We start from the raw sequence: 24,119 nt of genomic DNA on the forward strand, positions 1-24,119 counted from the left end.
ATTTCCTTCTATAAACCCCCCCCCCTTTTTTTTTTCTTTTTCTTTTCCGAAGCCATCATCTGACCTGGCTGGTGGAGCCGGTCTGCAGACCTCGCAGCCGGGTTGATTTTTGCACGGGCTATAACTTCGACACACAGAATTTATGGCTTCTTTGAGGAACCAATTTTCAAGCTAAGAGAACAAATGAAAGTGTTCGCTCATCTTTCGAAAAATATTTATTTACTGAGTGTGTTCGCTGCTATCCATCAGGTTCTCAGTAATAAATACAGAATGTGACGCCGCCTTTTCACAAATGGCTTTTTTTTTTTTTTTTTTTTGGTCTTATATTCCTGGGAAGTACCTTCCTCGCCTGACGTTTTATCCTCCTCATTTGTTCATCTTGAACATGCTACAGAAAGCCTCTTCTCGCATAGCTGTTGTTCTCTCCCGTTTAAAGATGGCTTAGAAATGGAAACCTTGATTTGCGAGGGTCCTTTTAGGTTTACTCTTCCCCTGTTATTCCCTTCTGTACACTACCGGGCCGAGGCCGTCAGCATCTGAGCTGAAAGAACCCGCGGCGGGCGAGGAGAGGAGGGTGTCATGTTGGAGACAGGCTCCTGCTGGCGGCCGGCGAGCCCGCCAGGGTTAACGGGGGCGCGGGGGTCAGCGCCCTCGAAGTTGGGGGCCTCCGGCCGAGCCGCGCCGGAGCCGCGGCGACCGTTCAACCAGAGCATCCTGCAGGCCCGCTCCCGCCACGGGGCCAGAACTGCCTCGTCTGTCGAGATCCCACGGAGATCTTGCTCGTTCCAGGGCAGCTTCTGCGACCGAGCGAGTTGCGGGGCCAACGCAGGCGGAGCGGGGCCGGCGAGAGGAAAAGCCCAGGCCTGGGGCGGAGGAGGAATGAGGGGCCTGGAGCCGGGGGGATTTCCTCCCGCGCTTCCCCCTCCAACGGGAGCGGAAAATGTGATTTGCTGTGCATTCCAGGCGCGGTTCCCTGGGGTGACCTCTCCCAGCCGGCCTGGGCGGGGGGAGCAGACAAAGAGGCGAGGCAGGCGGAGAGGGGACCCCGCGGGGAGGCAGGAGGGGTGCGGGGGGGCGGGGGCAGTACCGGGAAAGGGGGCGGATAGCGGGTCCCGCGGCGGCGGCGGCGCCTGGCCAATGGAGAGGCGCGGCCCCGGGCGTCCGGCTAGGCTGCCGGCATTTAAACCGGAGACGGCGCGATGCCCCGCACTCGGTGCGCCCTCCGCGGACCGGGCGATCCAGTGTGCAGCGAGAGCCGTACTCTCTGTCTGGCTGACCCCACGCCAAGCCGGGGCGGCTCGGGCCGCGGTCGCACACCGCGCCCCGCGTCGAGAGCGCAGGCCCCGGAGACCCGCAGCACTGACAGGTGAGTGCAGAGGCTCCCGTCCCAGTGAGTGAGAGAATGAGAGCGAGAGAAAGAGAGCGCAAGGGTCCCGTCAAAAGACTCCCGCGTCCCGCTTGGTGCAGACGCGCGGTAGCCCTCCAGACGCGCGGACGGAGGCCGCGGTTCCCCAGGGCGAATTATGCAGAAAACTCCAGAATTATGCAGAAAACTTCTGCCCGCCACCGCCTTGGCTGCCGTAACCTCACCTTGCGCTGTCCGCGTGGAAAGCCTGGCAAGGAGGATGTCAGGAGCGAGAGCTACTGCCCCGCATCCCACTTCCACCTCCCGGGGCCCAGCTAACGCGCTCCTGGTGCGTGTGGCAGTCGCTCCTGCAACCCGGCCGGCACCTCAGAGGCGCGGAGCCCTGGTAGGCGCCCCTCGAGCGCGGAGGGGTGGCGAGCGGGAGCGGCGGGCAGCAGCCAGGCCCTGCGGCTCGACCGCGGACCGCGGGGCCAGCGCACTGAGAGGGGCCAAGTGTCCGAAGCCCGGCGCTTCCGCTCGGGACCTCTGGGGGCTCCGGTGGGAGTCCCAGGTGTGATCCCGCTGTGGGCTGGAGGAACCGGAGACTCAGCGGAGGGTCCACTGGCCCATCGTCAAGGTGAGATGGAGTCTCGGGCGAGAGCAGAGCCGCGGAGTTCGGCCGCGGTGGAAACCGGAGCGTCGGGTAACGGGTCCGCCGAAGGGCTGTGCGCGGTCGGGGACCCAGAGTCCAGCGAGCCTGCAATGCTCACACCACAAACACCGCACACATGCACCGGCCGGCTGTGCCCGCGTGGGCGCTGTGTGCTCTCTTTCAGGCTTCTCCCCGCACCACTCGCGCCTCGCTTGAAGCGCGGACGTCCGGGGGCCAGGTAGCGCCAAGCCGCCCCGTCGCGTTTCCCCTGTGCTCCTTAGTTTGTGTCCTTGAAGCCCCCGCCTTCCTCGCTGAGTCTCGCTAGCGACGGAAGACGCGGGACTGGCGGCTTAGACGCCCCAGTCGTCGTCTCTTCTCTCTCTCCGTCTCGGTGACCCCGTCGCCAGTCCTGGGGTCGGAGGGGGAGTTGGGGCTGTCACCTTGCGGGCCGGAGCGATTTGTAGACTTAAGGCTTGGGAAGAACGGACTCGCCACTGCTCTGGTTTGGCATTGCCTTCGGATCCCAGGTCCGCCTTGGGGGCGCCCCAGCCGGGTGTTTCCCCGCAGCGGGCTCTGGCGACAGTCCCCGGGCGAGGCGGGGACAGACAGGAGGTGACCGGGCTTCTGCCCTGAAGCCCTTGCTGCGCACCCGGAGCTGGCCTGAACGGTTCCCCGGGTTGAATCCTGCTGCCGCCTTCTCTTCCTCTGCCTACTTTGAACCCCAGCAATTTTACACAGAAATACAGCCCCCCCGACGTTAGGGGTTAAAATCTCTCCTTAAATGATACGAGGGCAGAGAGGCGACCACGGGTAGGTAATTGGATCTCCCGCTGGAAAAAGTAGATCTGAGCGATGTGCGCGTCTGTTTATGTTCCCTTTCGAGATGGTGCCAGGACACGAGTTGATTAAAACAATCTATTGTGTTAAGTGGGTCACGGGGATTTAAGCTGTCCCAGGGACCCCAGAGTGGGGGCTTCCTTTTGGCTGTACACACAACTTAAATAAATAGCAGAGAAGAGGTTACGATAACCCCAGTCCCCGGTTAGGAGTCTTCTTTCAACCCAGGGCTTTCCAGCCCCTCCCCCCTCCCCCCCCCCCCTTTTTTTTCTTTTCCTTTTCGGTCCTTTTCCTTTCTTTTCTTTTCTTTTCTTTTGGAAGGGGGTGCTGGGGGACTTGAAGAGATGGGCATTTCAAAGCAACAAGTCTACAACAGTAGGTGATTTTATTGCTATCACTGGGTAAACTACACTCTGCAATTGTAGTACTAACTAATTATTAAAGGGTTCTTTAGAACTGTAGTTGGTGTGTGTGTGTGTGTGTGTGCGTGGGTGCGCGTGCGCTTAACCCTCAGGTCATTGTAGGAATTGAAGTCTTTTGTAAACTTTGTAATTTTACAGGTTTTCTATTTTCTTAAAAGTGCATTTTGAGTGAAATGTTTTGGTAAACCACGATCTATAGGAAATCCTATTTGGCTGACACAGCCTTTATGGAAATGATTGCACAGAGGAGAGTAGAAACCTACTGAGTCCTCACATCTTTGAACCAGAGCTGCCTCCCTTGTCTTCTAAACTGAAGCCCTCTGTCTTGCTCTTAATGTTCAAGTATCACAAGTGAAATAAGGCCAAGAAGTTTTATGCCACAGACCCCTTTCAGAAGAAATGCTGTCAACAACGAAGCTTGGAGCATGTCTTAGAATAGAGAGTTAAGGACTGATGAGAAAACCTAACCCTTTTATGTAACGAAAAGTGGTGGTGGCTGGGGCGGTTAGGGGAGGTAACTGTAGCATCCAACTGAAAGGCACAGATCACAAGTGTTACCAGCCCATGCCTTACATCTGCAAGGAATTTTCTTTAGTTTTAACATATGCTCTTAGAAATGCAAAGCACAACAATAATTCCTGGGACAACAGAAGTTTTTTTTCTTCACATGTGAACATGAAGATACAAACTAGATAATTACTTGACTTACAATATTCTTCAAACTGTATTGTATTAAAAACAAGTTCACGTGTCCCTTGTTAAGAACTGTGCCGGGTGTCCACAGAACAGTGATTAAAGACACGTTTGGGGGCTCGGTAGAATGGGTCTCCAGCCCTGACTCTCCAACTGAGGAGCTGTTTGACTTTGGGCAGATTCCTAACTTTTCTGACTCTGGATTCCCTGCTTGATAAAGGGAAGACAGTATTATCTACCTCATGTTCTCTCGATAAAATACAGTCTGATTTATGCACAATGCTTAGCATACATGCTCAGGGTTCAAAAATAGAGATAATTCTTATTATCAGCGGTGGTATTGAAAGAGGCAGTAACATGATATGGTACCAGATATATTACAAGTTATTTCTGAAATTAAATCCTGAATTCCATGCATATAAAGACTACCACCTGTCTTGCATCCCAAAACAGAACCTATTGATTAACTCTCAATAGTGCTGCTCAGTGAATATTTATTACTTTCTAACTTGTTTCCTGTTGACCTCAAAAATTGCATACAATCATTCATTTCAGCAAAAAATCTTCCAGTGGGCCTAGAGCTGTTGAGATACTTAACCACCTGGAGGTTTCCTTTCTGTCCTGTGTGATATGGGTGGCCAACCTGATTTAGCTTGAATGGTCTTCTAAATAGGGAGGTTGTAGTTAGGGTCTTGCGACTCATACAGGATGAGACTTTTTTGGGAAAAAAAAAAAAAAAGTTGAACCAGTGTATTCTTACGAAATTCTCTACTTAACTTCCAAAAGCTATCTTTTTAAAAATTCAAGATCAAGTTAAAAATAACCTTTCCCTTCTCAAAGATTTAGTTCTGAGAAAAAGGAAGAGATTATTCTAAAATCTGGCCTGCATTTAGAGCATTTGCTGTCACTTTAATTATTTTCTTCTACTGGGAGAATAATTTGATGTCATGCCTGTTGAACGTCTTTCTAAAACTTAATTCATCAGGAGTGGATCAGATGTTCAGGCATAGACATCTGGCTTGCTAACCCATTGTCAATTCCCTGTAATTCCCACTCAGCACTCCATTTAATTGATTATAAGCAGGTCGATTAGCTAAAATGAGAAATACGGTAAGAAGGGTGCCCCAAGGAGCTGGCCTAATCTTTCCGAAAGACATTGAGAATACTGGATACAGGTCACACACAGCATTTTTATTTCTGATTCCTTAGAGTTAGACGATTGTGTTCTTAGAGCCTTATGAAGATTGGACTAAATCACCATGACTTACACCGGACAGAGTTGGCTGATCTGGCTTATCCTGCGTGCGGATGTTTTCTCTTGATCAATAAGGGAAACCTGAAGAAAAGCATCAGGTAGAGCATCTATGTGCTCTGGGACAAGTGGATTGGAGGCGAGGACCAGTAGTAAAGGGAAAAAAATGGTAAGGGTAGGTAGGTCTTGCTGATGAAGAGCAATTGCTGAAAAAACTTGCTACGAAAAATCACATTAAGTGGAGAAAACAGAAATGCATTAAGGAGAAGTTGAGGCAGGGTTTGAAAAGAAGAATGTTGTCTGCAACAAGTATAAAGGGAGGTCTTTGTGGGTGTCCTGATGCACTCTGGACCCACAAACTGTAGCTCAACTTCAATGATGTCAGTGGGTCATTTCATGGATGCAAATTACCAAAAATGTTTGCAGCTCATGGTTGGGCATGAGGGATATAATTCATAGGAACCTGAGGTTTGATTAGGATTTAGACTGATTTTTGATAATGGGGTTTTCTGCGAGGTGTTGATATGGAAAAGAACTATCTTCGAGAAATTTACATCTTCATGATTTCCTGCATGCTTGTGATATTTACAAAGTGCGGATTATTTGGTGGCAATACAACTGGGATTTTAAGAGCAAAACAGTCCCTTTTTCTTCACTGAGTAATCATGACCAGTCTGTGGTGTGTGTGGGGGGAGGTTGGGTGATTGACCACAATGACTTGACAGAGCCCTGGTTCTAGCACTACTAGAATTTTCAAGTTTCTAACTCTTACTCATGAGGAATGTGCAGAGTCCTTCAGAGAACCACTGTTCTTTAAGCTGAGGTCTGTGTTGACTGAGATTCCTGAAGTTGGTTTTTACTTTTCTCCAAATAGCTAATTTTAAGTTTTAAAGAGTCAAAAGCCTCACAGTAAGCACTAAAGATCTTAAAAAGTTGCCTTTTTTAAGACATGAAAAACCATTTTATAACATTTTCCACACCTAATAAATCTTATTTTGAGAAAAATTTACTTTTCTTTAAAAATCCCCAAAACAAGAAAACAGTCTGTCATTCTAGACCCCTTTGGCTTATGGGGTTCGAAAGCTCCCATAGGAACAGGAAGTCTGTCTAAATAAAAACTGAAAACCACTGTTGACTAATTGTGAATTTACTGCTTGCTTTATTGTTGGTTTCTGCCATAGGGAATACAGTGGCTTCAATTGGAAAATGAAACCCACAGCATTCTGCATGGGACCAGGTGAAAAGTAGTGTCTATCTGAAGTTTTCCTAGAAAAAGAAAGACAAATATTAAGATACTTCTAGGCTAGAAGGAGTTTGCTCTCCTACAAGTCAGAAATCAAAACTATTGTGTTAGGCTCAGCTGCTCATGAGCACACACGAAGCATCTTAAAATGAAAAGGGAGACTCTGTAAATCAACGTGCGCCATAACAAACACTCATTTAACAAAAGAGCACCTACTCTGAGCCAGGCGCTGAGGATAAGGCAATGTCTAAGTCCTCACGACCTTCGGACTAGATATTTATTTAATGACAATGTGAAAATGCCAGGAAGGAAAAGTCAAAAAGAGTCCTATGTTGGTCTGGAAAAAGGAAATTGCATTTTTTGGGCAGATGTTTGTGGGAGGGGATGGCTTTATGACGTGAACTGTCACGTGCAATATATATCCCCAGTCAGTTTCAGATTGGTCCCTGTGATGTTGGGCTCTGAGGGTCTTGCTATGGGAGGGCTGAATTGTCCTTGGGGCCATTTTCAGTAGGGATGAGGGAAGACTGTGGGTGTAAGCCTAGGGCTGTCTCTGTGCTCCTCTTTGAAATGGGCAGACTGAATTTTAGCGTAGGTCCTGCTCCCCAATTAAACAAATAGAAGAAATTTGTTAAAGCTTCTCAAATTCACAATGCATTTGCTTAGGAGACTGAACTGTCATGGCTCAAGTTATGCTGGTCTCTGGAGAAAATCAGCACTGTTTTATAACTGGATTTTTCTCATGAGTGATTTTTAAAGACAAAACAAGGAAATTAATTTTTTGTTGTTGTTGAGGCAAAAAAGGCTCTGTTTAAAGAACAGGGATGTTGTAACATAAACTGACAAAAGCCAGGGAGTCTACAGTCGAAAGAACAGGAGCTAAATGTCACATTATCAGTTCCAAACTTGAACTTGCCCCAGAGTATTAGGTTAATGTTAGAAAAATGGTGCCCTTTAAGGATATTTTAAATTTAATATTAAGTTATCTTAATTCGACATTAACCTTAGGGTTGCATGGTCTTTACTTACAGGGACTGTTGCTTAGAGAATGTAGATTCCACAAGGCCTTTGTCTTTGAAAGGTGATGGCTTTAGCTAATCATACCAACTGGTACAGCTCTTTGGGGGGATGTGATAAGGTTACTATTAAATTGCACTTATTATTATATGTAATGCTGGTCTATAAAAGAGAACAGGGAAATGGGTACTCACAGATCTGCCCTTAGGTTCAGAACCATGGTGGGCACGGGGGCTGGGGAATGGGGGAAGCCTCAAGATGCAGGTCAGATTTGGTTAGATGGCCTGAGAGGAGAGCTGTGAATTTGCAATTGCGCTCTTTGCAAAGAAAATCCTTCCACATTTTAATAACTCTTTTCTGTGCCCCAAGGTTGCCAGAGCTATAGGCCTTGCTACTCAAAGCTTGTTAGAAAGGCAGACTGACTGAATTAGAATCTGCATTTTAACAATACCCCCAGGCGATCCTCTGCTCCTGGAGGTTTGGGAGGCACTGTGTCAAGAGAATCACAAAAGCATGATGCTTGTCCTCTTAAAAAAATATGTTCTGGCTTCTCCTCTTTCTCCTCTGTCCACTCTACCTTCCCTTAACACTCTGCCTCCGTAGGAGCCCTCCTTTCTCTGATTTAGATTCCGTAGTCCATTTCTTCTCTGTCTCTCCATCCTTGCTTTCCTGTTTGTTTTATTAGTTTTCCCTCTGCCTTCCCTGCTTCTCTAATTTTTTTGCCATTGTTCACTGCCCTTTCTGACCTATGTCTAAGTCCAGGCCCATCCACAATAATTCACTATCATTAATTTATTCTACACGTCTACGGCATTTATTAATGCCATAATTAATTAATTTGCATATACCTATTTTCTTATGCCATTTTCTAGGTCCTAGATGAAACACACACACAGAGACACGCACATGTAAATGACATATTTCATCATTTAAAGATAGAAAACTGTCTATCATGATATCATGAATGATATAATCAATAGCTATGCCCATTTAAAAATGAGAACAAGTGAGAAGTCCAGGAGTCTTAGGAGTTAATGTGATCTTTCTGGAAAGGTAAGTCATTCTGTCTGAGACCCTGCCATAGATCTGGTTAGTTCTCAAACTGCTTTTGTTTGAACCTCAAATTTGATCTGAACAACCTCTCTGGGGAGATGAGCTTACAAGCAGTCATTTCTCGAGAAGCAAAGTGATTTTCTCAAGGTCCGATGGTAAGTTGTCGCCCCAAGACCTGGACTGGAAACCCAGTCTTGACTTTGGATCCAGTGTTGTTCTTGCTAAGTGCTCTCCCTCCCTGCACGGCTTGCCTGGCTCTGCCGGGGTTCTCCTTGGAAGGCCTGCTATCAGCGAACATCTCCCAAGCATCCAGCCAAACACACAAGGCACAATTCAAGAAGCACTCACGCCAGCTGGGGGAGAAAAGGAGACAGGGATCCTTTCCTGGCTGATGTAACCTGGACAGTGAGGTTGATTTGCCTTGCTGTAAAACTAAACAGAAAATTGGGTTTCCCCAGAGAAGTACAAAGGTAATTCGGCCCAATACAAGAATGAATTAAGTGACCACAAGGTAACTCCGAAGTGATTGGTATCCGCAGCAGGGAAGGAATTGCGGTGGGAGGACATGCCATGAAGCGGTAGGGCCTGGCTGAGCGGCCATCTTGCCTTATTCACCGGTGACCCCGGGCAAGCTACGCAGTGGCTTGTCTGCTGGGTGGGGGATGAGAATGATAATACCAGATTCATAGAGATCTTGTGAGAAGGAAATGAAATGTCTTACATAGAGGGCCTAAGAAGTGCCTGATAAAATACTAGCTGCTGTTAATTTTCAAATTGACTTGTCTGTCTCCTGTGTCTCCCCTCTCTGTGCTTCCCTCTGTTAGCATGAGCCGCACGGCCTACACTGTGGGAGCCCTGCTTCTCCTCTTGGGGACCCTGCTGCCCACCGCCGAAGGGAAGAAGAAGGGGTCCCAAGGGGCCATCCCTCCACCAGACAAGGCCCAGCACAATGACTCCGAGCAGACTCAGTCTCCCCAGCAACCGGGCTCCAGGAATCGGGGGCGTGGCCAAGGCCGTGGCACGGCCATGCCCGGGGAGGAGGTGCTGGAGTCCAGCCAGGAGGCCCTGCACGTGACCGAGCGCAAATACCTGAAGCGAGACTGGTGCAAAACCCAGCCGCTGAAGCAGACCATCCACGAGGAGGGCTGCAACAGCCGTACCATCATCAACCGCTTCTGCTACGGCCAGTGCAACTCCTTCTACATCCCCAGGCACATCCGGAAGGAAGAAGGCTCCTTCCAGTCCTGCTCCTTCTGCAAGCCCAAGAAGTTCACCACCATGATGGTCACGCTCAACTGCCCCGAACTGCAGCCGCCCACCAAGAAGAAGAGGGTCACGCGAGTCAAACAGTGTCGATGCATATCCATCGATTTGGATTAAGGTGGGCATACCCAGCCTGTCTTAGGGATGCAGCCTCAGGCGGACCCAGAGCCAGACCTAAAACCACCTGATTCTTACTTGGCTTCAACTTACAAGCAAGAAGAACCACCAGCTGCCTTCTGACCGGAGCCTGCTAGTGCGTAGTTTGTGTGCATGAGTGTGCGTGGGTGTGTGGGGGGGTGGCAGACGCCAGAGGAGGACTCTTCCTAATATGCAAACGTATCCGCTTCCGGGGGGCTGGCACGGAAAGCCCACACCTGGGGGAGGCACGTGAAAAGGGGCGGGGCTGCGGTCAGCCTCTGCCCGGGTGTTCCACGTGCCCTCCCAGGACCAGATTCTCCTTTCTGAACGAATGTTAATGCAAGAGGCTACTCTGAGGGCAAGAGACCTGTTTTAGTGCTGCTTTATACTTGGAAAAGGTATTTCCACCTGCGCCTGCTTCTTCCTGTCCTCCTCCCCCTTCCACAGTCCAACCCTTCTTAGGATCTCAGTGACTATTTCAGTCTAATTCCTTCTCTGCCCAGGACTCTTGATTAGCTCATTCCACCATAGACGTGACTGTTTCTCATTTTCGGAAGGGTCTTCCGACTCAAGGAGGCTGGTGTGCGCAAAGGACAAGAGGGACACAGGAGGGAGAGGTGGGTGTGACGGACAGGTGGGGGGACCAGTTGGACGCAACACGAGTTCCCGTGGGAGACCTGCAGAGTCTTGAAAGGCCAACCCCCAAACAGTGCAACCCATGCTTCAGTGAGTTTTTCCCTGGTATTTAACAGAAACCAAGTGAACAGAGGAGAAACGAAATTGCCAAAAAATCACTAACTTTGGCTGTCACTGTGATATGCTGACATTGGCTGTAACGCAACACCACACTTAAAACATAAATATTGGCCACTCTTATTTTCAGAACCGGGTGAGTGAGCGAAACCAAGAGGACCCCCACCCCAGACTCCGCCCCTCAGGCAGAAAACAGACATAGTTCAGAAACCCCTATGCAGCAATAGGAAGAAAACGAACACCTCGCAAGCAGAAGGTCCGCGTAACTTTCCTTTTGCTTGGTTGTAACCACCTCTTTCCCAGCTTATTACTTCTGTGTAATGCTTGTGAGAGCCACAGCCCTGTATTAGAAAGATTCTCCCTTTGCTCAGTGTCCTTGTCAGTGAACCAGGCTAAGAGGGGAGAGTTGAGGGTCTTCTCCTTTTGAGCTAGAAGTATATTATTTTTGTTTCAGTCATTGGTAGGAAATTGAGCAGGGGACCAGAAGAGAATAAAGAAATAAAGGCGACTTCCTCTGGCTAAGGAGTAGTTTAATACAGGGAGGAAGTGTAAAGGATGTGTCCTCCCCATCTTTCCTTGCCTTCTCAGGGTCTAATGAGAAATCCCAGTTGAGAATCAGAGCATTTGAGGGTAAAAAATTGGAGCATTTGGGTGCATTAGCTGTCTCTCTACTAGAAGTGGGATTCGGGCAACATTGTAACCCCAGAACCTACTGGTTGACCCCTCCACTGATTAAACTCTGGCTCCTCCCCATCCCTTCTTAGGATTTATCTGATGGCCAAAGTGTGGGGCAGGTGGACGTTACTGCGGTTTGGATTTGGCTCTTTAAGCCTGAGGTTTTCAGTGTAAATCTGTCCCCACCCCCCAGAACCCTTTTTTTGCCTTGTACCTTCTCATCCTTGCTAGCCAAGTCACGTGTGATAGGGGAAACAAGCACCATTGACTTAGCATTTTAGTTGCCCATCTAAGGTGCCAGCATTGCACTAAAGAGCCTGCTTTTATTTTATTTTATTTTTTTGGTGTGGCGCTCTTCCATCTAACAGCTAAGCCAGAACCATACTTTGAGGCAGAAGTTATCTTGAACACCCAAAATATCGGGTCAAGTTTTGAAACTTTCGAACTCACTACTGATGCTTCCACACGAGGCAAATTTGCCCGAACACACGGTCCGCGTATTTCGTGTACACTGTATGGCCCTGCCCTAAATCTCCCCCTCATCCACATCCTCCAACAAAAAAAGCACAGAGTGGATTTAATTAAGCATACAAATACTAAGCCAGAATTTTGAGCGTGGGGGAGAGGAAAAGAAGGGGGAAGGAGCTGAACATGTAAAACCACACTAGAAAGGAAAATGACATTCAGAACCAGCAGACATTGAATTTCTCTTGTTGTCTTAACTCTGCCACAAGCATGCAATTTTGTTAAAAAGAGATGACTTAAGTTGGCAGCAGTAATCTTCTTTTAGTAGCTTGTACCACAGTCTTGCATGTAAGTCGGATTTGGCTTAAGTAAAGAGAACTTCCTCAAAATTAACTTCACTGGGATAATCAGCAGCATAACTACTCTGAAAAAAAAAAAAAAATACAACCCCCCAACAGCGCTAGCCAAAGAGGGAAATGTCTGCTTTTCTTACTGTGCCTATATTAAGACTAGCAAAGTATGGTGTGTCTTCCAACATTTATTGACAGTGCCATATCTATTACATATTGTATTGGAGTCACTGATGAAAAGGTATGTTTTTTTCATTACTGTAGTAGAGTTTTTTATGGCAAGACACTTGTGATCTCAATCTTTCCTATTAAAATAATGCCAAACACCAAATATGAATTTTATGATGTACACTTTGTGCTTGGCATTAAAAGAGAAAAACACACATCCTGTGAGTCTGTAAGTTGTTTTTTTGTTATTGTAGTTCTTCAAAGTTAAAAATGTAAGTGAAAAATCTGGAGGAAACGATAATTTCCACTGTGTGGAATGTGAATAGTTAAACAAAAAGTTATGGTTATTTAATGTAATTATTAATTCAAATCCTTGGTCACTGTGATTTTGAGCATTTGTTTTTTCTCTTTTTATTTGACTTCCTCTGAGTTAAGCAAAGAAGAAAGTGGCACATTGTATGTTGTTGGAGGCTTTAATCAGGTCAGAGGGAAACAATAAAATCTTGACACATATGAACATGTGTTGCAAGAGTCAGGACCTGAACTTTTGCTTTTTTTTTAATCGAATGTTCCTTAAAGGTTAACATTTCTGAAGCAATAAGAAGAGAGAATTTAAATGTAATTTTGGATGACATCTGACATGTGTATACAAATAGCACGTAATAATGAATAGTTCACAAGTCCTTTGAAGGAGAAAATCTTAAATGAAAAGTGTATGTACAGAACATGTCTAAATGACCAGCTAATGCTTAAGAGTAGAAGGAGTTCTATTGACTTGTCATTCTCAAGATATTTAATACCAATTGCATTATGTATTATGTGTGCTTTAATCATGGAAAACCAACAGAGGATTATATAGATTATGATTGAGTTACTTTGTTAATGTATGAGGATGAGAGGCGATTTAATAGTCTCATAAAAGTTAATTTGGTTTAAAGCAAAGTTCTATGAATCTGTAACTAGAATTTGATTTTAACCCCAATTATGTTCTATATCACCGTTCCCAAAGAGCAAACCAATAAATTGAAACTCTTCTGTGTGTGTGTGTGTGTGTGTGTACATGTGTGTGTTGAACTGGTTGTGTTCACAGAACAGGGATTCATTTATCATGGGAAGGGAGGTAGGAAAGAGATAAATAGATATCTTGTATCTCAAAAGGAACTGATTTCTTCCAACTAGGCCTTTAAGGTTTTAGGAGGATATCTTAGGGCATGGCAGTTGGTGGTGGTGGGGAAGGCGGGGTGGGGGTTGCAGAGGGTAGGAGTTGATGTGCAACAGAAAGTATCAGCCTCTTCCCCAAAGCTAGAAAGAAGACTGGGAAGTGTTTTCCGAACCCTTCAGTAAGGAAAGAGTTGTCATGCAACTTCTCAAGAAATGGTAATAGCTCAATTTTGAAAAGTGTTCAAGGGGAAAATGAAAGAAGGACTTGGGGCTCACCAGAAGGAAGATAATGAGAGTGATTTGTCAACACAATGAGGTGCCTTTGAGATGGTGAATTCCTGGTGCTTAGAAGTATGAAAACATATGCTAAAGCTCATAATTTAATAGGGACGTGAGGTAAAGCGAATTAATGTCTTGGGTTTGCAGTGGAACTGGCAGATTTCTGAGGTCCCTTCCTACTTGGACATGTGCTATGAGATTTCTAGGAGGCATCGGTGCTCTGACAATGGTGATAAAAATCCCAGCAACTAGGTATGGAGTGCTTGGGCCAGACTCTGCTAAAGATTTTATTTGAATTGTTCCCCACAGTCTTCGTTGATTTTATGTATACCATTATTATCACGGCTGGGAGGCAGTGATCTCATACGGTTTCACTGCAATACCTGTCTATGCCCGTAAGCACTAAATTGTGATATTCTCAATTTATATCAGTTATTCTTACAAGGACAGAACATAGCACTCTAAAAGTAGGTCCAGCTGCTGATTATTCACATTTAATGACTACGATTACCTTGAGGTTGTAGTTGGCATCATCAGGAGCCCTAGCTGTAAAGCATTTTAATTTTATTTTTATTTTTTTAAGATTTTATTTATTTAACAGAGAGACAGATCACAAGCAGGCAGAGAGGCAGGCAGAGAGAAGGAGGGAAGCAGGCTCCCTGCTGAGAGGAGAGCCCAATGCGGGACCCAATCCCAGGACCCTGGGATTATGACCTGAGCCGAAGGCAGAGGCTTTAACCCACTGAGCCACCCAGGCGCCCCAAAGCATTTACAGCCTCTTTGACATCTCTCCTTTTGTTACAGCCTCCTTGGACTTGGAGGGGAAAGATGACAGCAAGTACCAAGGAGATGGTGTCCTCAGAAAAGCCACACCCACATCTAGGAGGCAACATCTGAACAGGGTTGTGGGACTGGATACAGAAAGCGATTGCAGGTTTTAAAAAAAAAAAAGTACATGGTAGAATATCAGCAAAAATGTTGGAGTGTGGAGCTCTGAAAATTCTGCATAAAACCAATCAGAGATTGGCAAAAAGAACCAGAACCAAGTTTTAGAACTTTGAAAATTACCTGAGAGATTATAGCAGTCTAGGAAGCATTTATTCTAGAAAAAAGCTGAATCTCTGTAAGAACGGCAAACACGGTGATATTGTAACTTGCCCTGTTCTCCTCCTCCCTCTTCAGTTCCACAGAAGACTTAAAAACCACCACCTAGTAACTACAGTGAAATCCAGCCATCTAGCAGCCCCTGGAGGAGGTAGAATGGGATTGGAGTTCTTTCAAAGCCAAATACCCAGAGAACTGTCTATTTGACTTGTCTGTCACACCCTGGAGACCCACTTGCAAGGCTATCTTTATTTGACCTGATTGGAAGTGCCCAGTGTGGAGACCCTTGTTGAAAATAGAGGCAATTGATTATTTTTGTGGCCATATGAGGTAGAGGATAGCAGTTAGGGCAAGCAGAAGGCTGAACACAGGGGAATGAGATTTCTTGGGGGCTTTGGAAAGCGCCAGCAAATACTGAGTATCTAGAAGGCCAAAGTCATACACAGGGCTGTGTACATGCCTAGGCCTTTCTACATGTTCAGGAAGAATCTGAGAAGGCTGACTGTAAGCTCTTACTTCAGGCCGATCACAGGCTCCTGGTAAGCAGGAAGTGAAGGCTAAGACCCAGTTGTCAACTGCCTGTCTGAGTATTGAAGGTCCTCCCCAACATAAAGAACCCCTTGGCAAAGACTGATAGATTTACTGGTTCCAAGTGTTTAAGGAAATCCCTGTTCAACTATTAGCTGACCACTAAACTAACCAAGCAGAGATTCAGTGAAAACACAAAACAAAAAAATATAGGCTTTACTGAATTAGTTCATAAAAGTCATTGTTAAACGAAGAGTCAAAGAAACAATAAACAGGAGCGCCTGGGTGGCTCAGTGGGTTAAAGCCTCTGCCTTTGGCTCAGGTCATGATCCCAGGGTCCTGGGATCGAGCCTTGCGTTGGGCTCTCTGCTCGGTGCTGAGCCTGCTTCCCCCTCTCCCTCTCTGCCTGCCTCTCTGCCTACTTGTGATCTCTCTCTGTCATATAAATAAATAAAATCTTAAAAAAAAAAAGAAACAATAAACAGCAACAACCACAAATCCTGGGGAGTGGTAGAGAGACTGATCTCAAGAGTTACTACATTATATTACTTAAAATCACATCTATTTTCCGATGGTTTGACCTTGTACATAGAAATCCTAAGGAATTCACAAAAGAAATATTAGCGCTATCTTAGTCCATTCAGGCTACTATAGCAAGATAACATAGACTGGTAGTTTATGAAAACAATAGCAACAATAAACAAACAAAATTATTCCTCACAGTTCAGAGACTGGAAGTCTGAGATCAGGTTGCCAGCATGTTCAGGTGAAAGCATGCTTCTGGGTCCCAGATTTCTTGTTGTATCCTTACCTGGTGAAAGTGGCTAGAGATCCTTCTGGAACCTCCTTTGTAAGGCACTAATCCCATTCATTAGGGTTCCACCCTCATTACTTAAGGACATCCCAAAGGTCCCACCTCCAAATATCATCACCTCAGGGGTTAGGATTTCAACATGAATTCTGGGGTAGATGCAACCATTTGAATCATAGCAAGAGCTTGGTAAATGAGTATATCAAGATTGTAGGACACAAGACCCATATATAAAAATTAATTGTATTCTTTTTTTCCCCAAAGATTTTGGAGATTAATTTCCTAATTAATTAATTGCCCAATTGATTGTATTCTATACACTAACAATGAGAAAGTCTAAAAATGAAATTAAGAAAATAATTCCTTCATTTAGCATCAAAAAGAGGAATAAAATAGGAATAAATCTAACAAAGGAAGTGCAAGACTTATATATTGAAAACTATAAGACATCATTTAAAGCAATGTAAGAGGGCGCCTGGGTGGCTCAGTCGGTTAAGCCACTGCCTTTGGCTCAGGTCATGATCCTGGAGTCCTGGAATCGAGTCCCGCATCGGGCTCCCAGCTCCATGGGGAGTCTGCTTCTCCCTCTGACCTTCTCCCTTCTCACGCTCTCTCTCTCTCACTCCCTCTCTCACTCCCAAATAAATAAATAAAATATTTAAAAAATCAATAAAAGAAAACCGAACTAAATAGGAAGATATCACATGTCCATGGATTAGAAGAATACTGTTGAAGATTCAATGCAATCCCTATCAAAATCCCAACTCACTTCTTGCAGAAATGGACAAAAGCTAACCCTAAAATTTATATGAAAATGCAAAGGACACAAAATAGCCGAAACAATTATGAAAAAGAAAAACAAGTATGAAGGACTGACACCTCCTGATTTCAAAACTTACAGCAAAGAATTGTTGTAAGGCAGATACACTTGTAATTACCACTAGGTTAAGAAATGTATTTTTTTCCTAGCTTTTCCAGAAGGTCTCCTATGCCCCACCTCAATGTTAAACCTTTCCCATACCACAATGAATAATCACACCCTCAACTTTCTTAGTAATTTTTTCTTTGGATATCTTAATATTTTCATCACCAAAGCATGCATCCCTAATTCTGTATGCAAACTCTATAAGCAAACAGCTTAAGTGGGAAAAGATAAAGGCCTGAAGTAAGGCAGCTCTAGCCTTCTTCCTAGAACTTAATGGTGATTACCAAGTAGAGGATTAGCAGTGTCCATTTACTTTTGTTGCACCAACAAATTTAGTGGGCAGGAGGTTAAAATCGTTGATTATTTCAAGCTGTTTTAGAGACTTATTCTTATTGTCATTTTTCCCCATTATCATAAAAACAAGACTCAGATACTGATGTTTACAAAACAATTCTATTGTCTTCTATGTTTATGGCTGAAACCACTTTCTCCATCCTGTGTATTTATCATTAAGCAATGTAGCAAAAGTCCATTAAAAATGGGCTTCACAGTCTTCCAGACATTTCATTCCATCATTGTCAATACTGACACTTCGATGGAAGGAGTTTATAATTCTATCACAGTGACAGCAGAAGTCCTATTTGGGATGGACTTTTAAGGAGATATCTATTGTTTTTTACTTCTTGCATCTCTTCTCTTTAAAACTTTCTTTCATTTTTTTTTTAATCTACTTTCCCTCATTCTTTGTGGTGTCATTGAATCTTTTTAATCAACTTTATTTTATTCCTATTCCCTCTGGAGGCATAGGGGTGATATTTGACCATACTGGAAAGTCAGAATACTCATTCCACTTGGCTACCATGGTTAGTTTTAAAAACAGGCTTGAAACCCAGACTGGGTCCATCAGAATCTTCCTTCAGATATGAATATAGAGGCTGGGAGAAACAAGGTTATTTTTCCCTCCTCTAGGATCATAAGCCTGAAGACCAAAATCTGCTCTGGAGGCATAGGGGTGACATTTGACCATACTGGAAAGTCAGAATACTCATTCCACTTGGCTACCATGGTTAGTTTTAAAAACAGGCTTGAAACCCAGACTGAGTCCATCAGAATCTTCCCTTCAGATATGAATATAGAGGCTGGGAGAAACAAGGTTATTTTTCCCTCCTCTAGGATCATAAGCCTGAAGACCAAAATCTGCTCACAGCCATCTTTCCCAGGTACATGGATGAAACTGTCTGAAGAATGAAGCCTCTGCACACAGAAAAGCCAAGCCAGAAGATGGACTGAGTATATGATGAAAGACTTTTTCTTACTGAATTGAGATAATGCCAGAAGTCAGGCCAAACTGTGAATCGCCTTATATTTGTTAGAGATTGTTTGCTAACAAATTATGCCAAAACTCAGTAGCTTAAAACAACAAACATTTATTATCTCACATATTTTTTTAAAAGATTTTATTTATTTTAGAGAGTGAGAGAGAGAGAGAGAGAGAGAATATGAGCAGGCAGAGAGGGAGAAGCAAACTCCCTGCTGAGCAGGAAGCCCTATGCCTGGCTTAATTCCAGGACCCTGAGATCGTGACCTGAGTTGAAGACAGATGCTTAACCAAGGGAGCCACCCAGGCGCCCCAATCTCACATATTTCCTGATAGGGATCTGGGAATGACTCAGCTGGGTGGTTCTGGTTCAGAATCTCTCAGGAGTTTGCAGGCAAAGTATCAGCAGGGGTTTCAGACCCCTCAAGACTTGATGGACTGGAGAACCCACTCCATCACAGTTCACTCACATGGCTGTTAGCTGGAAGTCTCAGCTCCTCTCTTCATAACACAGTGGCTTCCTCCAGAGTCAGTAATCCAAGAGAGAGCAAGGAAGAAGCCACGTGACTTTTCACGACTTAGCCTCCAAAGCCACGGGCCTTACTTTTGTTTGATCTCATTTGTCAAAAGCAAGTCTCTGAGTTTGCCCACGTTCAAGGGGAAAATGCAGCCTAGCTGCCTAAGAATCCGATGATGCCCTCCCCATGCTTGACAGAAGTTATGAGTTCCTACAAATGGCTGCTGGCTCAGATTGGTTACTTCTTCTTTTTTTTTTTTTTTTTAAAGATTTTATTTATTTATTTGACAGAGAGAGATCACAGTAGACAGAGAGGCAGGCAGAGAGAGAGGGAAGCAGGCTCCCTGCTGAGCAGAGAGCCCGATGCGGGACTCGATCCCAGGACCCCGAGATCATGACCTGAGCCGAAGGCAGCGGCTTAACCCACTGAGCCACCCAGGTGCCCCAGATTGGTTACTTCTGCTTGCAAGTCTAGTGCGATGTGTCTGCTCATGGGAACTAGAGCAAATTATAGACATAAACTTCATGAACGTCTAGGAAGTGCAAGTGTTTAGCTTTCCATGCTCTACAGTATAGAAGACAATCCAGAAGGATACTGGGTTAGGTGCCGAGAGGGTAAGAAGCCACATCGAACTAATTCACAGATACAGGGGTGAAAGGAAACGGTAGTCCACGGCTTACAGTGCAAAACCTCGGTCTCTTGTCCCAGTGATTCTACTTGACTCCTTCAGTCTCATTTCTCAGAGCCGACTGCTGAACATGTCTGTTTCTTCTGCCCTGGTATCCATCCTTCTACTTCTTACTTTTAAGTTTACATATTGTCTGCCAGCATTGTGTTATGGTAAAGAGGACAGAGAGTTCATTCTCCATTTCACTCGTTCCACTCTACACAATTTGTACCACAAGTTTTGCTCACATCAATAAGCAGAGTTGATACTGTTACGACCATCCATTACCACTGACTGCTGAATTTAGGTTTCCTTGGTTGTTCAACTGACCCTGGAGTTAGCTATTGGAGCTTTTTTCATTCGTTTTGTTTTTTTAAAAAATATATACAGGTACACACACACACCTATCCTTATCTCCATGTTGTTCTAAGTGATTTCCCCAGGAATACTATTTCCTGGTATTCCTGTCTTTTCAGGATACCCTTCTCCGTAGTGTGGCTGGGACCTGGAAATTGCTTCTAATACAAGGAATGTGGCACAGGGGACAGGATGCACGTGATCATCATGGGAACTTGATTGCATAAAAGTGTAGTTCCCATCTTGCCAGGGTCTGTCTCTCCCTCACCATTGCTGGCTTTGAAGAAGCAAGCTGTCGTGGATCTGTGGTCGCCAGGAAATGAATGTTGTAAGTAACTTAAAGGAGATGAGAGTGGATTCTTTCCCTACTCTAGCTCCTGGAGAAGCCAGTCCTGGCTGATATATTGCCTGGTGAGACCGTGACAAGAGGACTCAGCTAAGCTGTGCCCAGACTCCTGATCCACAGAAACTGTGAGATGATAAATGTGTGTTGTTTTAAGCTACGAATCTGTGGTAGTTTATTTCACAGCACAGTAAACTAACGGATCTTCCCACGAATTTTACATGTGGGCAGTTGCGATTGTTGTTGTTTCTATAGTCTATAGAGTCTCTGCTTGTTGTCCTTCCCTCTCTGTTTTAAAATAATATTCTGGGGAGCCTGGCCAGTTCAGTTGGTAGAGTGGGTGACTTTGGATCTCGAGGTCATAAGTTCGAGCCCCACACTGGGTGCAGAGCCCACTTGAAAAAAATAAAAGGATATTCTGTTTTTGTTCATGAATGTAATCTTTCCTTCCTTGTTAGTTTTTCCCCTATTCTCTATATCGTCTCTGTTTAACTCTGGCTCTCTAAGGTGTGTATGTGTGTATTAATTTCTGGCTCTCCTAAGATATTGGTGATTCTTAGCGGTGTGTTTTATATTTAAGAGCTCTAATAAGCCAGTTGAGAAGATCTGGGTGTGGGAAGATTATTAAATTGGTATTCTTCACTGCAAGCTAATCTGGTGGTGAGGCAACCTTTTAAGTTGGGGAATTCCCAAATGTCAATATTTAATGATCTTTTCTCTGGGGCTATTATATTTCCTGAGAGAAGAATCTACTATACATTTTTGGGGGAAGAAGCTACTAGTCTTCTATGAGGGCGAAGCTTTTTGTTCAGTATGAAGATTTTCATTTATTAACACCATGCCTCATTTCTGTCTTTATTTGGCCTGGTTGTCCTGAAATTCAAAGACTTCTGGGTTTAATTTATTTCTTTCTCCCTCCCTTTCTTCTTTTTTCCTTCCTTCTCTCTTTCTTCTAGAAATGCTTGGTTCTTTGTAATCAACTATTGATGGTATGATAAAATAAATTTAAGTAGCACCTAATTTAAACATTTTAAAAGTTCATTGGAGGATAATCTACAACTCAGTATGTTAAGCCTAATTGTCAAAACTTTGAGCTTAATTTCTTGAAAGAATAAACCCTTTTCAGTGGTCAGGTTAGGTCAGATGAGGTTAAGGTTGCCTTGGTGTAAGCTGGTGTTCTGGTTGTCTACTGTTGCATGAAAAACCATTCCAAAACTGAGTAACTTAGTCCTTTATTAATATTAGTATCTCATGATTCTGTGAGTTGACTGAACTCAGCTGAGTGGTTCTTCGCTGGGTAGAGGTTTCTCATGCTGTTGCAGTCAGGTAGCCTCTGTGGCTGGGATCCCTGGAAGCTGAGGAGGAAGAAATGTCCCAGACGACTCACTCACAAGGCTGGTAGTCAATGCTAGCTACAGCTGGAAGCTGAGCTTCAAATACTTGCTTCATGTGTCTTAAGCTTTTGAGCCTAGTGGTTGGGTTTCAAATCAGTGTTCTAAGAAAAAGAAGGTGAAAGCTCCTAGTTTCTTAAGGCTGGGCCTAAAAACCTATAGAGTGTCACTTCTACCATATTCACTTGGTCAAAAGAGTCTAGACCTACCCAGATTCAAGAAGGAGGTACCCTCACCTCTTGATGAGAAGAGTGTGAGGTGATCTGTGGCTGTCTTTAATGTGCCACTAAGGCCCTCACAGGCTGGGAGCAAGGATCTAAGGGCTCAGCTGTTCTAGACAAACTTTGATTCAGTCTCCTTAGAGTCAGCTCTGCAGCTCACTGTGATGGCCATCTTCTGATGCGTCTTGTCTCTTAGTTCTCCTAGGAATTTTAACTTAGTTTGAAGCTTCCATGATGCTGCCAATCCCACTCTCCCCTGTCAGCCTTCCATCTCCTAAAGCATTTACTGAAATCACTCAGTTGTTAGTGTCTCTTTTCCTTATTCTTTGTCCTTGTATGCTCATACCTTTTAAATTCTTTACTTTGCCTTTTAGTGAAGTTCCACAAGAAAGAAACAATAAATCCATACGTTACATTTATCTGAGCCCAATGCAACTTTATACCCATTGTAACTTGACTTTGGAGAGTGCTGTCAAAGAGAAAAACATACATGTTTGCAGACATCATTTTATTTGATCCTCATTTATTTTGAAAGAAACACAGGACATATTTAAAGGATTTCCGTTTTAGGGGTGAACAAGCTGAAAGTGGAGACAAAAGGATGTACATAATATTGCATGAGTAATTTTCTTTCTTTTAAAGCTTCTAGGGGGATGTTCTGGAATTAAGCCTATAAGTGAAAAGGATAAGTCAAAGAAAATAAAACTTATCTTTCTCTTGAGGGAGAGGATGCAGTGCATAGAGTTCAGAAAAACTAGTATTGGAGCAGCCAGTTTGGAATCTATGTTTTTTGTTTGTTTGACAGACAGAGATCACAAGTAGGCAGAGAGGCAGGCAGAGAGCTGAGGGGGAAGCAGGTTCCCCGCTAAGCAAGGAGCCCGATGTGGGGCTCGATCCCAGGAACCTGGGATCATGACCTGAGCCGAAGGCAGAGACTTTAACCCACTGAGCCACCCAGGTGACCCTGTTTATTTGTTTTAAATATGTATACAGATGAGCAGTTGTAGTCAGGTGGGTCAGGAGCCTATTTAGTAACAAACTAGGAAGACTTTGATGATCTAGCTCAGTTTCCTACTTCAGACCACACTGCTCATTCTGTTCACTTGATCCAAATGCTGGGATGTGAGATTTTTTCCCCACATCCCTTTGCAGAAGCCCGTTTTGTTCGTTCTTAAGGTAGCGACTGAGTTTCAAAGAGGAAGACCCTCTAATGTCTCCCAGGCATACTACAAAGGAAACGTAAGTCATCAGATAGTAGGATCTGGATCTGTGCCAGGATAACTCGACTCTTCTTGTAGAAGGTGCCATGGGATGGAAGAAGTGGGTCCCCTCAGTTTTATGTCTTGTCTGAAATATGATAACCATGCTAATAAATTTAGTGCCACACTCTTTACAGTGTGTTCCTCCAACCCTTCGAATAAGGCAATAAACCATAATAAGGTCCACGATGCTTTCAATTATTAGACATTCATTTCTGCTCTACATTTTTCCTTTTCTGCCAAAGTTTGCCTTTATTGATGTGCTCCCAGGGAGCATGGGAGAAGGTAGAGGTAGAAAAAAGGTCTACTTCTCAGAAATCTGAGAAAAATTATATGTCTATCAAAGTAAAACCTAGGTTTCCTAATGGGGGAAGACATAACATTTTTGTCATTGTATCCCAATAAATACATAGACCCATCATAATGAACAAAGCCTGTTTAGAGGCACTCCTAGGTCTTTTTAGGGCCATAAACCAGCTTATACTCTCAACATCGTAATTAAGAGAAGCATTAAATTTTTCTTTTAATGGTTAGTAGTTGAGATATGCATAACCCCACCTCTTGGGTTTTTTTTTTTGTTTTTTTTTTTGAGAGCAGGAAGGCATCCAGAAAAGTTTATGAGACATAGCAGTGATCGCCAGAGAGAGAGGCTGTGTTTGTAAAGAAAAAACAAGAAAAAGAATAGGAATTGGTGTAAAAGAAGATAGTGGTATTGAGTTTTCTTGTCCTGGTACTTGATGTTGAAAATTCACCTTTCCAGGTGTTCACAGAAAGGCTGGAAAGGTTCATTTTTTCTCTCTTGGCCTCTCCCACTATATTTTACAAAACATTTCAATTCTTCATTCCCTTCCCAGACATGCTGTCAGAACTGGAATGCCAGACTCATACCAAAATTTCACTTCTGATGCTCA

General features: G+C 44.5%; 1 protein-coding gene across 2 annotated transcripts; it reads left to right on the top strand.

Annotated features, from left to right (window-relative positions):
• The first annotated feature begins 1,199 nt into the window (after window positions 1-1,199).
• GREM1 (gremlin 1, DAN family BMP antagonist) lies at window positions 1,200-13,365 on the top strand. 2 transcript variants are annotated; one of them, XM_044230887.1, is made up of 2 exons: window positions 1,200-1,366; window positions 9,339-13,365. In XM_044230887.1, exons 1-2 carry the CDS (start codon window positions 1,200-1,202, stop codon window positions 9,892-9,894), a joined length of 723 nt encoding a protein of 240 aa, XP_044086822.1. In that variant the 3' UTR covers window positions 9,895-13,365. The 2 variants fall into 2 exon arrangements, with proteins under 2 accessions (XP_044086822.1, XP_044086823.1); XM_044230888.1 differs by lacking the exon at window positions 1,200-1,366 and adding an exon at window positions 3,182-3,209.
• The last annotated feature ends 10,754 nt before the right edge of the window (window positions 13,366-24,119 follow it).

This window comes from Neovison vison, chromosome 13 (assembly GCF_020171115.1).
Source record: "Neovison vison isolate M4711 chromosome 13, ASM_NN_V1, whole genome shotgun sequence".
Classification (NCBI taxonomy): Eukaryota; Metazoa; Chordata; class Mammalia; order Carnivora; family Mustelidae; genus Neogale; species Neogale vison.

Coding starts and splice junctions, on each gene's coding strand:
- GREM1 (XM_044230887.1), top strand. CDS start 1,200: ATGCCCCGCACTCGGTGCGCCCTCCGCGGACCGGGCGATCCAGTGTGC. Junction 1,367..9,338: donor GAGACCCGCAGCACTGACAG/GTGAGTGCAGAG, acceptor TCCCTCTGTTAG/CATGAGCCGCACGGCCTACA.